General features: G+C 37.1%; 2 protein-coding genes across 2 annotated transcripts in view; one reads left to right on the plus strand and one right to left on the minus strand.

Annotated features, from left to right (window-relative positions):
* The window catches only part of fgf7 (fibroblast growth factor 7), a 53,462-nt gene extending 48,277 nt beyond the window's left edge, over positions 1 to 5,185 (minus strand). Inside the window, exon 1 of the mRNA XM_067971166.1 lies at positions 4,700 to 5,185. Within this exon, the coding sequence (XP_067827267.1) occupies positions 4,700 to 4,988 (289 nt within the window). The 5' untranslated portion in view covers positions 4,989 to 5,185. The remainder of the gene's footprint in view (positions 1 to 4,699) is intronic.
* Positions 1 to 15,289, plus strand: part of LOC137301584 (protein FAM227B-like) — a 177,999-nt gene that overhangs the window by 117,584 nt on the left and 45,126 nt on the right. The window lies entirely within an intron of this gene.

A 15,289-nucleotide genomic window follows, 5' to 3' on the forward strand; every position in this document is an offset into this window, starting at 1 on the left:
TTGTAATTTTCAGTGTTCCTGACACAGTAAATCATTCAATAAAACCAACAGTCATCATAAGTAAATTAGTACTTATGTAATGGTCCTGAATGTACATAACGTCCCTGTGGATCCCCTCTATGCCATCCGCCATTCCCCATTGAAAGGCAACCAGTGCCTGTTCCCGGGTCTGTACCAATACCACCCTTGAATCAGGAACTGGGTAATGATCAAGAGCTATATGAGTGGACTCAGCATGGGTTTCTTTCTCTCCCCAGCTTTTGGATAGTACATCTATATTGCATCACATTAGTACAGCATTAGAACACCTTATATACTGATACCTTGTACACCTTGTATGAATTATAATCCAAGTTTAGTTTTGGCAGGTCATTTCTAAATCAATATAAAATATTGAATACTTTTCTTCAGCTCTTTACTTATAAAATACAAAGAATGTTGTGAGTGTTTCTTGCATGACCCAAGTGCCATGAACTCAACATTGGGGGAATTGTAATGGAGAACTATATTGTATGTTCCATGATGACTCTCACTGGTGCACCAATATGTAGCATAACTGAGCCATACTGTTTGGAATCTTCTGTATCCAATACAAACAGTGGCCACACAGTAAAACAGTACCATAATAATAATGAAATATTATGGACTTCTAATGCTTAGGAAAACCTTTATAGCTCAATTGCACCTGGAGTGTTCACCAGCACAAAATTCTATGCACTGTAGGGCTGTTTCATTCAATGGTTCTGTTGCAGAACCTACAGTAGCGCACTTCACAAGATATGTGAACACGTACAATGAGTTGTGTTTGCAACAATGCCAATGTGTTCTCTAATTGAGTAAACTATTAGCTTCATTTATTATTGAACTGCTATAATAGATAAGAAGGTGCTGTAATGCCTCTATCACAACACCTGCAACCTGGTCACCAATTTGACTTTAGAGCAAATTGGGTGACGTGACTCTCAATCTCACCATCCAGAGAGCAACACAAAATGAGAGCAGTACCCCTCAGCATTTCTACAGTCCTTATTATAGGGTATGGAATCTTGTCCTGACTGACAAGCTGACCTTGTAAAATATCGGCTGAGTGGCTGAACTTAATACGTAAATTCCTTAAAGGACTCAAATATCATGACAAATTGAAGGTGTCTTCTTATCGCAACACCTGTTCAGGGGTTCCTCAGGGAAAAGTGAATAGCCCAATTCTGTTTATCACCTTCAACAACAACCTGATAGATGTCAGCAAAAGTAGTGTTTTATTTGCTGATGATATCACCCTCTACACAGTGGTTAATTCCCCACCTGAAAGACAAGTGGCAACCGAATCACTGTAGGTAGATATTCACAGAATTGGACAGTGGATGGACAAATGATGTAATATCTTCAGAGCCAGGAACAATAAATTGAGAAAAATGGTCCATGATGTTGCCTACCTACCTCCATTTTATAAGTACTGCAAACTTCCTTTAAGTAGAAAAATAATTAGCATCTTAGCTTGATATGCACATCTTACCCATTTTGGGGCAAACAAGTAGAAGTTATGACTGCAAAAGCTGTTAAAAGAGTATGAATCCTCAAAAAGCTTAGCCTACTTGTCACTGTTAGCAACTTCAATATTGTCCATGTCTAATCTGTATAGTGCACCGAAACACCATTTTGGCAGGCTGCAAAGAAGTCACCTCTCTTGCTTCTGAGCTCAGTACAGTCCAAAGCTATGCTGAACAGTTGACTGGATGAAGATGGCCCACACTATTTTGGAGCGATTTAACCAGGTTGTTCATCATCCATTCGATTATGACTGAAGCAGCAGAAGTTGCTTGCCAGATCTTTATGCTTAAGCCAAAAACACAAGAGATGCTACTGCAGCACTTTTGCATTCTGTACCAATCCAGAATCCAGAATGTCTACGCTAAATGCCACTGGGAAATCATTACACACACTGCCTCTCCTGTTGCTGGGTCTCTCGCCAAAACAGTGCTGACACCTGGAACTCCATTATATGCAGAAGCTCAAATACAGTGTTAACCATTCCTTCCTACACAGGTTATTGGAGCACAAATTAGGCTACGGGAAATCTATGACTTGTGTATTGGTAACCCAGCACAATTTTTCCTTACTGCAATTACTGCTGGCTACATCCTTTTGTTATTTACTTAATATGCAGAACAAAATTTATATAAAGACCTGCAAATCTGAATAGGGACCTAAATTGTGGTGTTCACTTCATACATTCTCTTTTTAAAGTATAACAAATGCTGCCGTTTTTGTTTGTTTGCTTGTGCTGTCAGTTACATACTGATAGTGGACAGTTAAAGTTTCACTCAGAAATGCTACAACATTGAAAGTATTTGGCAAATGTACTTTTTTAAATCCAGAAACTCAGACAGATAATATTTATTTTTCTAAATCAAAGACACCTGCATTGGTGAATATACTTTTTTAAGTTTGATCATTTGATATGATTATATCTTGTATTCATTGTTGACATGTCTGTTGCTTGATGGATATCTCACTGCACTGAAAATAATAATAATTTCAGGGGGCCTAGTAAGTACAATAATATTAACCTTTTAACCACCAGATGTACTTTACTAAACAGTGCAAATTTAAATCTTTTTTTGCCAATTCCCCCCCCCCCCCAGTTAATAGCACAGGCATTTTCTGGGGTATAGTTGCATGGGCACAATAAGGCCGCTAGTACCTTGCCCAAGCAACCATCCTTCGAAAAGTCCAGACAGTTGGTGTAACCAGATTGTTTTACCACAGGGGACATCAAAGCCAATCCAGTCCTCATACAATGCCAGAAATGTATACTTTCCAGAAGAAGTCACAGGATAGCAATCAGAAGGGGGATCTCTGGCTGATTTTCTCCCTGCTTAGCACGAGCGCTGAAGCCAACCCAATCACTGACCTGGTTGAGATCAGTTCACTCAGAACAGACTACTGATCTAACCTAGGACCTCCTGGTGTGTGTGGCATAGTGCTACACTAAATGATGGCTCTACCTAGTAGGCTTTGAGGGAGGGGGTGCCTGCAATGAATGTGAAAGAGGTACAATGCCTACTTTCATCACAGTTGAATGCAAGAAAAGCAGAGTGAATATATAATGAAACCACATACATGGACAGCTCACCAGTCTCTAACTGCTGATGACATTTCTAATCACAGAAAATTGCTGATGAGATAGCAGTTACAGTTACAATGCAGCCAGTGCACAGTGTTTGTGGTGCACTATTTTATTTCAAGTGGACTCACTGCCGGTGCTAAACCATCAATTTCTACAAAATTAGCAGCCTTACTTCTGCCATTGGTGCAGTGCAAAATAAAAAATCATTTCCGCTGACACTAAATATACATCATAACTTGGACAGTAGTTTTGGCAGAGCTATCTATTCTCGGTTGAGGTTTGTTGGACTTTCAGCTAAGAGACACAAATTGGAATATTTGCAAGTCTTTTCAGGTTTGACATTTTGTGTTTTTTCTATTTTGAGATGGACATGGGGAACTTGAGCTGTTATTTTCTTTTTCTTTTTTATATTTTATTTTTCTAGGTCAGCATTCCACAGTTTTGCTTTATTTTCTCACTATCCAATCTTGTTTCTTTTCTGTTAGTATTTCTTATTATTAGTAGTATAGTATTTTAATATACATTAAAAGGTTAATGGGAAAACATGCAACATTTCATTTAACTATCACATTATTTTTCATTTTTTGTTAAGTAATGTATTAGATGCAGTGTTGTATTGACAATTATGACAAGGGGGTAATGCTCCTTTGTCATGAGTTACTGTGTGGGAGCTCGTGAGCTGCTGCATTCTGCTTGTGATCCATTGCAAAATCTACAGCTGTTCGAGACTTAACTACGTTTTCATATAACCACACCTCTTCCTGGATAGTACTGCATATATTGTAATAGCGAGCTCGGTTTGCCTTGTATGACATAGTTTTAAAACACTGTAAAATTAAAAAGAATGGAAATCCCTGTCATCACTCGTACGTTTTTAATTTAAAAATTTCTGACGCAGTTGAGACCTGGTACCCTTGTGACCACCTCAGAAATCGGACTTTGCTAACCATCCATTAATAGTGTCAGAATAATGTTTAGGAATAAACATGTTGTTATTTAATGCTTATTGCCAGTTCGGACAGCCACCTCTGGACTCCGATTTAACTTGAGTAAAAGAAAGAAAATTATAACAGAATGTATTCAGAATGCCAAATATGCCACATAGGTACAATGCTTTGTTGTACAAATCATTTTAAATTTCCCGCTAAGGAAATCTAGCATTCAAAGCTGTACAAGCTGAAGCATAAGGAAATGTCATAGTCCCATATTCCCAGTATTCTACTTTTCAAACGTCAACTTACATGAAAAACAGATAACACTAATGATTTTTACTTTGGTCTAAAGTGTTATCTGATATCTCTGTTCCTTGTCAGTTTAAATAAAAGAGACCATTTTTGCAAACGTTTACCAGCTGTCAACTAATACATTAGCAGAACTAAAATATGCTGGTTATGTATCGCTAAGAGCTACACATTTAAAAAATGAGCACCAGATGTTTCGAACTCACATAAATGATTTTGGATAGATTCTCAGTTTGCTGTATAAAACCCAGTAAACCTGAAATTATGCACTCATTTAGTTTGCAAAAGCCTTTAATATGTAACATTCCAAACTAATTAAAGTGTTACTTACAGTAATTGCAGTTGGGATTAGCTGTGCCTTTGATTTTGCCCTTTTTATCAATCCTCAGATAAAACTGTGTTCGACAGAAAAGTTTCCTTATTCTTACATCTCCGCCTTCCATGTAGTCGTAACTTCTGGTGTGCCGCTCAGGACTGGAGGAACAGTTCACACTTGCAGCTAGTTGGTCTGGAGTCATGTCATTGCAAGCAAAAGACACACTCCCTGCTAGAAGGATACAATGAAAGTATAGTCTGTACAACAGAGTTGGCAGGATCCATGTTTGCATCCATTTGCGCATTATAGTGCACTGCTCTGGGTTCTCATGAACAACATACTGCAATTTAAAGTACGAATCAGACGGATGCTGCTAGTTTGGGGTCTCAGCTTCTGCCTGGACCCCGTGACCTTGGGTCTCTTTTATTTGTGGCACTAGCAGTTTAGAATGTGTGTAAGCTTTCCTGAGAAAGTTTATGGTGCTGAGCCAGGGTTTCTTCAGAGAACTGATGCACTGTCAATTTCCACTATAAACAAATCAGTTTGCAGTGGTCTTGAATGTCTTGATCTTCTTCGCTATTAGAATTTTCCTTTTGTACAGAGAGCTTTGACGATAATAAAGCTGCAAGCAGAAGTATCACTTAACTTTAACAAGCCATTACAGTCAGCTGTTACAAATAAATTTACAACCATAGCAACAAGCTTGGAGGTGTATACCCAAGTTTTTTTTTAAAGTTCTAGTTGGTTGCCAGTTTCTAGTTAAAAAAAATTTAAAGCCAAAAATTACAGTAGGTAGGTTGCCTTTCCAATGACTGCTGCATGCTGCAGTTTCAGTGTTTTACTCTATGATTAAAAAGTGTGAAGTTTGTAGCGTGGTGTGTGTTCCATGCTAGTACTCTACTGCTATTTTAACTACTCTGCTAAACTCTGTTGCATAATCAATTCCCCAAGCTTCTGTACACTTGTCATCTTGTATACATTCATTCATTAGTAATCACGACATTTTTTATGCGGTAAACCAAATGCTTTCCATGGAACTTCCCATGTTTCCCACACAGAATTCTTGTTTCGCTGTCTAGACCGGCTGGAAACATTCAGAACTACCTCAATGTCAACTACACATGTTTAATCCTAGCCAGTTTAATTCAAAAAAAAATTATGGCAAAATATTTTCAGATAAATAAAATAATAACAGACAATTTTTGTATAAAACTTACTTTTGTTTTTGTTGAAGACAAACTGTGCATAAAAGAAATCCATTGTTTTTCCCCTCACATCATCAGCCTGTGCGTCGCTGTGGACTATTTCCCAGTCCAGGAAGATTCCAACAGAATCATAATTGTTTCCATAAATCAAGTGTTAACACGAGAGGGATTTTCTGGGCATCTTGAGCCTGTTGTTGTGCAGTTCTGGTCGATAAATGCCTTTCCCTGACCTCACTTGGAAGTAATTAGATCTTAGCCAGTCAGCTGTCAGTTGGATACACGAACAAAGAAAAAGTGAGGTTCCCTTTGTCAGATGTCCACATGGTCATCAGAGGGAGCTCTGAACTCAGAGAGGGCTTTCTTATTTCAACACAATATCACAATTCTTTATTCTCTGCTCAGTAATTCTGATCTGCTCGAATCATGGTGGAAAAATGTGCTCTGTTCCTCCAGATATATTCCCATCTGGGGAAGAAACAAGATTCAAGAATGAATCTACATAGAAACACAAGTCTTCCTTCATACTCAGTGTGCTTTTGGGAAATATATATTATCCAGGCAGTAAGGGTAATTAGATGCCAGGTTACAGTATGTTGAAAAAGTGTAAAATTTAACTTCCGTGTTAAAACAATTGAAAATCTTTAATTGGCCTGTTGCTGTTTGCCTTGCCACATTAATTTGGAAATATTTTGCTCTGTCATGTGAAATTGCAGCTGAGGAGATTATACCACCTGGCTATTTCTTGCAATCAGCGGTATGAAACTAGTTTATATAATACCTAATGACAAATTTCAGTGGGGAGGTTTCTAGTACTTACAGGCTGATGAATTGCAGGAAAAAGTTTTGCTTGTTTTTCTGAGTTCAAAACTTTTTAAAGGTGCACAGTTATTACCACTTGGATTAATCAAGGGACAGATCATTTTGAGTGACCACCAACAATCTGAAATATTGATTACAGAGACTACCTCAGTGGTAATAGTAAGTTAGGCAGTTTTTTCATGCTACAGGCATAAATGAGTTATAGGCTTTCATACAAAGGAAAGAATGCCTGGAACTATTCATTGCATTGAAATATTTTGTTCATTTGATGGATATATAGCTCCTGGTAAGATCAAAAGTATCTATAAATTAACTCTAAAACATTGCATGTTACTCCTAATAAGTGCTATTTTATACACATGAAACCTGTAAAATTACCAATCATGCTTATAGAATGAACAGTCTTCTCTGCATCTTGCACATTTAATCTAATTAGTACAATGTTTTAAAAACAGACTAAATTATTGATAATCAGAAAAACAGATTGGAAAGCATATAGTACTTGACAATAAAAGTACCTATTTTATGTAGTTGTGAAAAAATACAGGAGAGTTCCCAACAGAGTAACAGAATTCAGGCATAATTATAGACTGTGCTCATTCATATCTCTTGTAGCCGCACATTCACATTCGCTGTAATGAAAGTAGTAACAGTGAGCACCAGACTTAATTATTATTGTTAATATTATCATTCATTTGAGATCACAGTTTAGTTGCTAGCTGTTACACAGTCATAACTATGTAATTGGCACAATTTTTTATCTCCATTATATTTTATTACTTGACATCATGCAAAACTTTCCCCATTATAAATTTATTTTCCTATCTCTCCCCTTGGGGAAGAGCTCTGAACTGAGAGGTTGTCATGCACCAGACCATAAGCATCTCCAGGACACCATCATGTCCTACTAGAAAGTAGTACTGAGCAATGTGGTAAGCGATCCCTTTCCATAACATTTTGCCTCCTTTCTCTAGACAACCCCACCCAGCAAACTTGCCCTCAAAGGGAAACCTGAGTGTGATTTTCTTTGTCAATACTGGGAATAAAATTCATGGCTCCTGATCAATTGTCTAACACTCTGGTGTTGTAGCTTCAGAATCTACTAGACTCTTTGTTTAACTTCTAACATATCACATAGCTTTATTTCCTTTGATAGCTTCACACTCAACCCATTATTTCTCTTTTATATGAAGATGGCACCTCAAAACCTGTGGTTGTAAATACTATATAATTATATGTTGCAATGACTTAAAAGATCTAAAGTTTTTAAATATCTAAATCTTTACTGTAATTAACAGAAGGATTAAGTGGAAGAACAGTTAGAAATCTGTAACATAACCTTTATTATGAACTGGCTTTGGATTCCCAAAACCTCTTGAAAGATTGCAAGTAACCTTGAACCTACTTACTTACAATTAATCAGTCTAGTAGTACAAATAGTTGAATATTGGACTATGCTCAGAGAGCTCAAGCTTCAACTCCAGCCATGACAGACGTTCATACTCAGCTATTGTCAACAGGCGAATTTTGGAAGTTCTTCACTGGGCTACCTCACCAAACACTGCAGAGTGCCTGAGTGCTTTTATGTTGGGTGAGGAAAAAGATCACAATCGCAAATTTTTTTTAAAATCCTTTTTCTTGACCTAAGACATGTGTCTTGACATGATTTTTTTTCTGTACGAGGAGTTTGAGAAATTTTTAATGCAATTTTATTTTATTTTTGTCATATCACGGGGCTATTTCTGCACTCCCAATGGGGAAGCTCTACTCAAAGGGTGCTCAGGTCGGAAATAGGGCTATAACATGGTAACTCTGTTTCTCCAGACAGGGCTCCTATAAGCAAAGTTTCTGATGGTAGTTTGGAATTAGCCTTCATGTACTTTCCCATGCCGATAGAATGGGTGGAGTTCTGCTCCTAAAGACACTCTGAAGCCAGGGCTAAGAACTGCATGAAAGTTGCCCAAACGAACTCACCCTCAGATTTCCCCATTCTCTTTAGGGGATCAGGTGTTTCCCAACCTCAGAATAGAAAATATAGGCATGAAGCCAAATCATATCACTTCATAATACATAGCATTAAAGTTACATCATACTGTACCATCATAGTGCCTAACAAGATTGAGTTCTGCCTCATTATTCAGAAGTATTTTTATCTTAATATTTATTTATGTCAAGCCCTGGCTTCAAAATCAGTGAATTATGGAAATTATTTTCCTGCAGCTGACAGGTTAGAACCAGTGTCTTCCCATGGATTATAACCGTATATTATCCTAAATGTGTCAGAAATTTAGGGAAATCTCACAGGAAAAGAGGCTTTGGTGGACTGACGCAATGATAAAGCTCAGAATGAGTGAGGCAGCAACCTTCTTTGTGACCAAGTCCAAGAAACACACTAAATCAAAAAGTAATGCAGCCTAAAACATCACAAAGGAGAGTTATTGGATTTTACGCATCGGCCTAAATTATTGTTCTTGAGGTCTTAAATCTTTCATCCACACTGCTGTTACATTCAGCACCAAATATATTATTGGGAAAATATATGTATATAACTAAACAATATGATGAAGGAACCTATTATCTATCAAGATTAGCAGTCCTCCTTCAGTGTAAGGATTACTCAAATAAGCATTTTTCCAACTGACCATTAATCAGCAGGATTAAAAGAAGAGAGGGAAGGATCAGTACTAGATATTGAAATGGTTCTGAATGGCTGGACACAATACAAATTTGCTCTACTAAGTTTAATGCTAAAGTAAGTAATGCTTAAAGGCTCAATGCCTAAATGTTCCTGAAAAGAAGATGAAGCGATGTCTAATGTCCTAGAGAAATCACTTAGCCAGTATTTTGCTGTGTTTTGAATGGCACCATCCATAAGCAACAAAGATCACTTGCATCAGCCAATAGGCAATTTTCAATATATTGCTGAAGTACGAGACACCCTCTTCTCCTATACACCAGCAAAAATCAAAATCAAATTCAACAATGGCTGATCTGGCAGAATTAAATGTGAAGTACCTTGCTAGCTGAAGATAGAAAGCAGAGTTATTATTTTTGTATTGTCATTTCTATCTGTGCTTAAGGATAGTTGATGAACAATCTTGCTCAGATGCTAGTAACCAGTTTTGCCTTTTCTAATCTGTTGTAATGATTCAGAAATATCCTCACCAGCTCTCTTTATGCGCCACTTACAGTAAGGTACCAACTAAATTCATGTTATGTATGAAAGTATTTACGCAAATATGGATGATACCCGGAACCTGTTTGGATAGACCTTTCTATCAATGTAAGCTAATTGACATTCATACACATATATCTATATAATTAAATATTAGCATCTGGTGCATATCTATTATGCCCATAAGGCATGAAAAAGTGTCCAATGGTCTGGAGAGCATGGGAAGGCATTTGATATCTACATAAGGCATGAAACATGCTGATTGACTCGAACTTCACATTCACTAAAAATAATCAAAAACACTTAAAACACTCACAAACACAAACAGTGCACTTAGCTGAGCCTTAAAAAATTCCCATTCACAAAAAATGGAACCAATCCATCAAAAAAAATGAGAAAGCCATTGAACTCTAAGAGAGTTTTTAGGTGACTCCTCATTTCAATTCTTCCCTTTGCCATGTTATGGATTCCTGTTATGTAAAAGTTGATTCTCCTGCCTGCCCTTTTGTTCTCCTGTCCCCTACTCCCAGTCAATGCCTTCCTTCTCTTACAGCCTCAACCTTGCGTCTTGTATTCATCCTGCAAATCCTGTTGTTGATTTAGGCTTTTTTCATTGTTTTTGGGGCCACTGAACATGAATAATCTTTCTGTGTTGCATGCACGATTTTTCTAAACATTCATCGCTTCTCAGTGTTGGTGTTTGCCTCTTAATGACATGAACAGTGCTTCCAGTCACGCATTTGAAGTTGCAGGAGAAGAGAAGGCAACCAGGTTACAAATGGAACTGAGCTAAAGAGCAAAAGAAAAAAGGTAGAGGAGTTAATAAAAGTAAGAAAGATGAAATTCTGATAACAAAATTGAAGGTTGAAAAAGAATTGAAAGTAAAAGTAATGACTAGAAAGAAAGAAAACTAAGAAATACAGTATTGAGAATACAGAGCCAAAAGTCAACAGAGTAGGAAACAAAAGGGGAAGGAAGTATAAGTAAGGGTAACAAGTAGTAGACTGTGAAGACAAATATAAGACCGTACTTAACATTGGGCTAGAAATTGCTGCAATGGCGAGTTTCATGGTGAACGATGTTAATTGGACTTTTACCTCACCGTTCACCGCATTATTTTTGCGCAGCAAATTGTTGGAACGTTGATCCGATATCGGTGCAATGATGTCAATATCACATCTGGGACCTTATGAATGTTGTGCCCAATGGTTTATCTCCTTGACCAATGAAAGAAAAGGATAAAGAAACAGAGTGAACGACAGAGAAGGAAATAGGATGAATTAGAGTCAAACGAAATATATAAAAACAGAAAGAGGGAAAGAAAGAGAGTGGATTAAGTGAGAGAAAAAAAAGAGACAGAAAGGAAAAGTCAGAAAAAAAATTAAAAAGAACAAGAAGAGGAATAGGATATAGTAACCCAGTTATGTTTGTGAATTGCTGTATTGGTCCTTGAGAAGCTGATGAGTGAATGACAGGGTAGGTGTGTGAAATGTACAAACATTCTTGACCCATGAAGCATAGAACCAGCCATTCCATCCATCATGATCAGGGACAGTGGAATACCCAGTGGGTACTTGGAGCAGTGCTTTCATAGGAACATAGGAATTGCTAGACGAAAAAAACAAAGGTCCATCTAGTTCGCCTTCTACCATCCTGGTAGTCACGTGATACAATGATAATGGAGTTGTTGACTAATCATAGCAGAAAATCCCAGTGGTGGAGAGCTTTGGGAACCAAAGGTCTAAAGTCACCTTTTCCCTCTCAAGCATGCTACACTTACCACATGTCATATCTCAAATTACTCATATACTGTATCCCAAAATGTTATTTTCTAAAAGAAATCTATTAATTTGCATTTGAATGAGTGACCCTCTTCTGAATATCAAAACAGCTTTGCACCCTTAAAATTATTGCCTTCTGATGCTAACAGGTGTGTGGATGGCAAGACTGGCACAAAAATACTACCAAGAAACATAAAAAGTTTTAAAAGCCTCTAGGAGCAATTCACTACCTGCTGGAGTGAGACTCCACAGCTTCAATGTTCCCTTTCTGGGCATCCTTAGGTTGAGTGTCATGTCAGGACCATAAATCATGCCATTATCAGGGTCCTCTACAACATTAATTACCAGCCCCAAATGACTGCAGCGGGAATAATGTCGTAAATCCAGCAATTTCACGATTGCCATTAAGTTCAATGGGGAAGCTCACGGCGAGAAGGGACTTTTATCGGCTTTGGCAAGGCTAATGGCGGAGCAAATTGTCCAGCAATTTGTGGAGAATCGGAACTCATGGCCTATCTCTTTTACTCAAATTCCTGCATTTGTTACAAATTAATAACGGCGAGCACTGTTGATGCATCATTACCATGACGCGACTTCCCAACAATTTCTGGCCCATTACTTTCATGTCAGTGTCAAGCGGTGTCAAGTGCAGATTGACACACATGTGCCAGTATAAGTTCAGAGTCAAATCCCCATGTGATTCCAGAATACATTAAAGCTCAAAGGTTTGACAGGAGCTTCAGGAGCTTTTCTCAAGCCACTTGGGCTTAGCACCTGGTGGTGTATAACTCCTGTCCTTGACTGCAATGCCTGTCATCAGTTCTTCTTTGAATGTTGTCAGTTTTCTTTCTTCTCATGGTTAAGGGTCTTTTCTTCCTCATTGGTAGAATTAATTTAGGATCTTCATTTTTCTCATTGTTTATATGACTTCTTCCTCATTGGTTAAAAATCCAGAAAATTAACCCAGTTGGTTTAAGTGGTGAATAAGACCTTTTCTGCAGGTCCACAATTACAATTATCAAGTTCAATGGTGGCTCCAAGTTCCATACAACTAACTTAGAATTAGATGAGACCAATTAGATGAGCCAGAGGCAAAAGTCAATGGAAGAAACTTTTCATGGCCAGTTTATTTTTTACTAAAAGCAGGTCATTTTTAGAGCAGTGTTAAATTCATCTACAATCCAGTATGTCTTGAAGAATATTTGGGGCTAGGAATGCAATTGCGAGATTCAACCAGTATGCTCTGCTCAAAGCTAGTCCTACTGCAGGAGGGTAAGAATTCAGTGGGATTTGTTTTTTTGGAAACACATAACAATAAAATGAAAGTTATTTTTTAAATGTTCATGACGTTTCAATAAAATATAAAAGAATATTAATGGTGATACAGGTGTGGGGCACCTTACCTTTCAGATAATAAATTTGTCTTTTGAGAAATGCATACTCTCACAATGTGGAGATGCCGGTGATGGACTGGGGTTGACAATTGTAAACAATTTTACAACACCAAGTTATAGTCCAGCAATTTTATTTTAAATTCACAAGCTTTCGGAGGCTTCCCCCTTCCTCAGGTGAGGAAGGGGGAAGCCTCCGAAAGCTTGTGAATTTAAAATAAAATTGCTGGACTATAACTTGGTGTTGTAAAATTGTTTACAACTACTCTCACAATGGCCTAAATGCAGTTCCCATGAATGGACCTAAAGATTCAGAATCTGTACCTTTTCTATACTCTGCTCTTGGAGAGATGCACACCTGTGTGCCTATCAAATGCTCCACTTGTAGTAATCTGCTTACTAGATTTAATGCATCTTTCTGCTAAGCTATCAAACTTTTTTTTGAAGTGGTAGGTATTACTGTACAAAGCAAAGGTTTACAGGCTAAAGCAACTAATATTTTGATTTTTAATTAAATGGCAATACAAAGCCCAAATGTTGTCAATGCAAAAGTACTTACATTAAAAATCTTATATTTGTGCTCGTTTCCTGTTTACAAAGGCTTATTTTCTGTGTCACCTTTTTCTATTATAAAATCCTCTGCCCTCACATATAATGTGGAGATGCCGGTGATGGACTGGGGTTGACAATTGTAAACAATTTTACAACACCAAGTTATAGTCCAGCAATTTTATTTTAAATTCACAAGCTTTCGGAGGCTTCCTCCTTCGTCAGGTGAACGATGTGAAAATGAAATCCTCGAGATGAAATCGCATTTATAATTCACAGAACAATGCTTGGTGAGTACAGACAGTTTTTTCAACTGCCCGTTGCCAAGGCAATCAGTGTGCAGACAGACAGGTGTTACCTGCCAGGTCTCACAGAATATACAAATCACCAAAAAAAAACAACAAACAAAAAAAAACAGAGATAGAGAGGTAGAAACATAGAAAAGACAGCAACTGACCCGTTATATTAAAAATATAATGCAGATAATGCAGATTGCTTATGTAAACTTGTCACATGTAATTACACCTTCCCTCCAATGCTAGCAGTATAGCATCTCAGTTTTCTGTCTGCCAACATCTCAGCCTGTACTGCATACACATTCCTATGCTCCAACCAATTCTACTTCTCTGCTTTCCAAAATGTTGTACACTTTTGCTATTTAACAATAAATAATATAAAATTAAAGTATTATTTAAAAATAAGGACATAAAATAGTGCATCCGGGATGCCTAAAAAAAGGGAACCGTCCCACTGCTAAATTGATGTCCATTGTGCCCATTTTGTGCTCAGAAAATTGGCACAATGCATACTAATTTCTACCCCCTCATGACTGGTGCAATGTTCTTAATGTATTTTATAGTAATTAAGTTTTTACTCAGTTTCTTAGAAAGTTTACATTGATTCTGTGATTTTCTAAGTTGTCTTTCTCCCTCATTTGAGGAATTGCTTAGTAATATTTAGTTGTGTTTACTTTTGAATACTGGCTAATCCATCGTTTAATTACCAAAGATGTTTTTAATGAAGCCATTCCTTAACCTAGTATTATGAAAAGAGAGCAGTGTTGCAGAGGACAGCATCTGTTTGTGTTTTTTCAGTTCTATCGTTTTCAAGTTCATTTATTAATTATTACAGTACATAATATAGCTCATTTAATTTTAAAATTCATATCAGTAATCTAAACAATTTAATTCTTAGCTGGATTTTTAAATTGCCTTTTCTTACTTTTAGATCTTTTGGTCAGTGTCATATACATTGTTTACTTTAAATGTTTAATAGTTTTTAAGTATGCCATGTGTTGGCACATCAAAGACTTTTCTTAGGGAGAAAAAGCTAAATTATAAGTGATTAAAGTTTACAGTAGCAGAGGAATTTTAGAGCCTAAAGGCACAATGACCCCCTTGTGTGAGTAAACCTCATTAATTTTCCGCAGACCTCCTGTTTGTATCATAAATTAGTTATTGATAAGAGCATAGAAACAGCATAAATTATTTGCACATTTGAAAATGCTTCAATCAATAAAAAATTGTTTCGTTCAATGAACTGCTCAGTGTTGTACTTGCTCTAAAATTCATAAACTCTGACTAAATCTGCCTAGTTTATTGCAAGGTGGCATGCTACCCTACAGCCACTAATGTAGCTAAAATATATGACTTTTTTGGTTGAATCCAAAGTCTTAATGTAATATT

Source organism: Heptranchias perlo, chromosome 34 (genome assembly GCF_035084215.1).
Source record: "Heptranchias perlo isolate sHepPer1 chromosome 34, sHepPer1.hap1, whole genome shotgun sequence".
NCBI classification, from domain to species: domain Eukaryota; kingdom Metazoa; phylum Chordata; class Chondrichthyes; order Hexanchiformes; family Hexanchidae; genus Heptranchias; species Heptranchias perlo.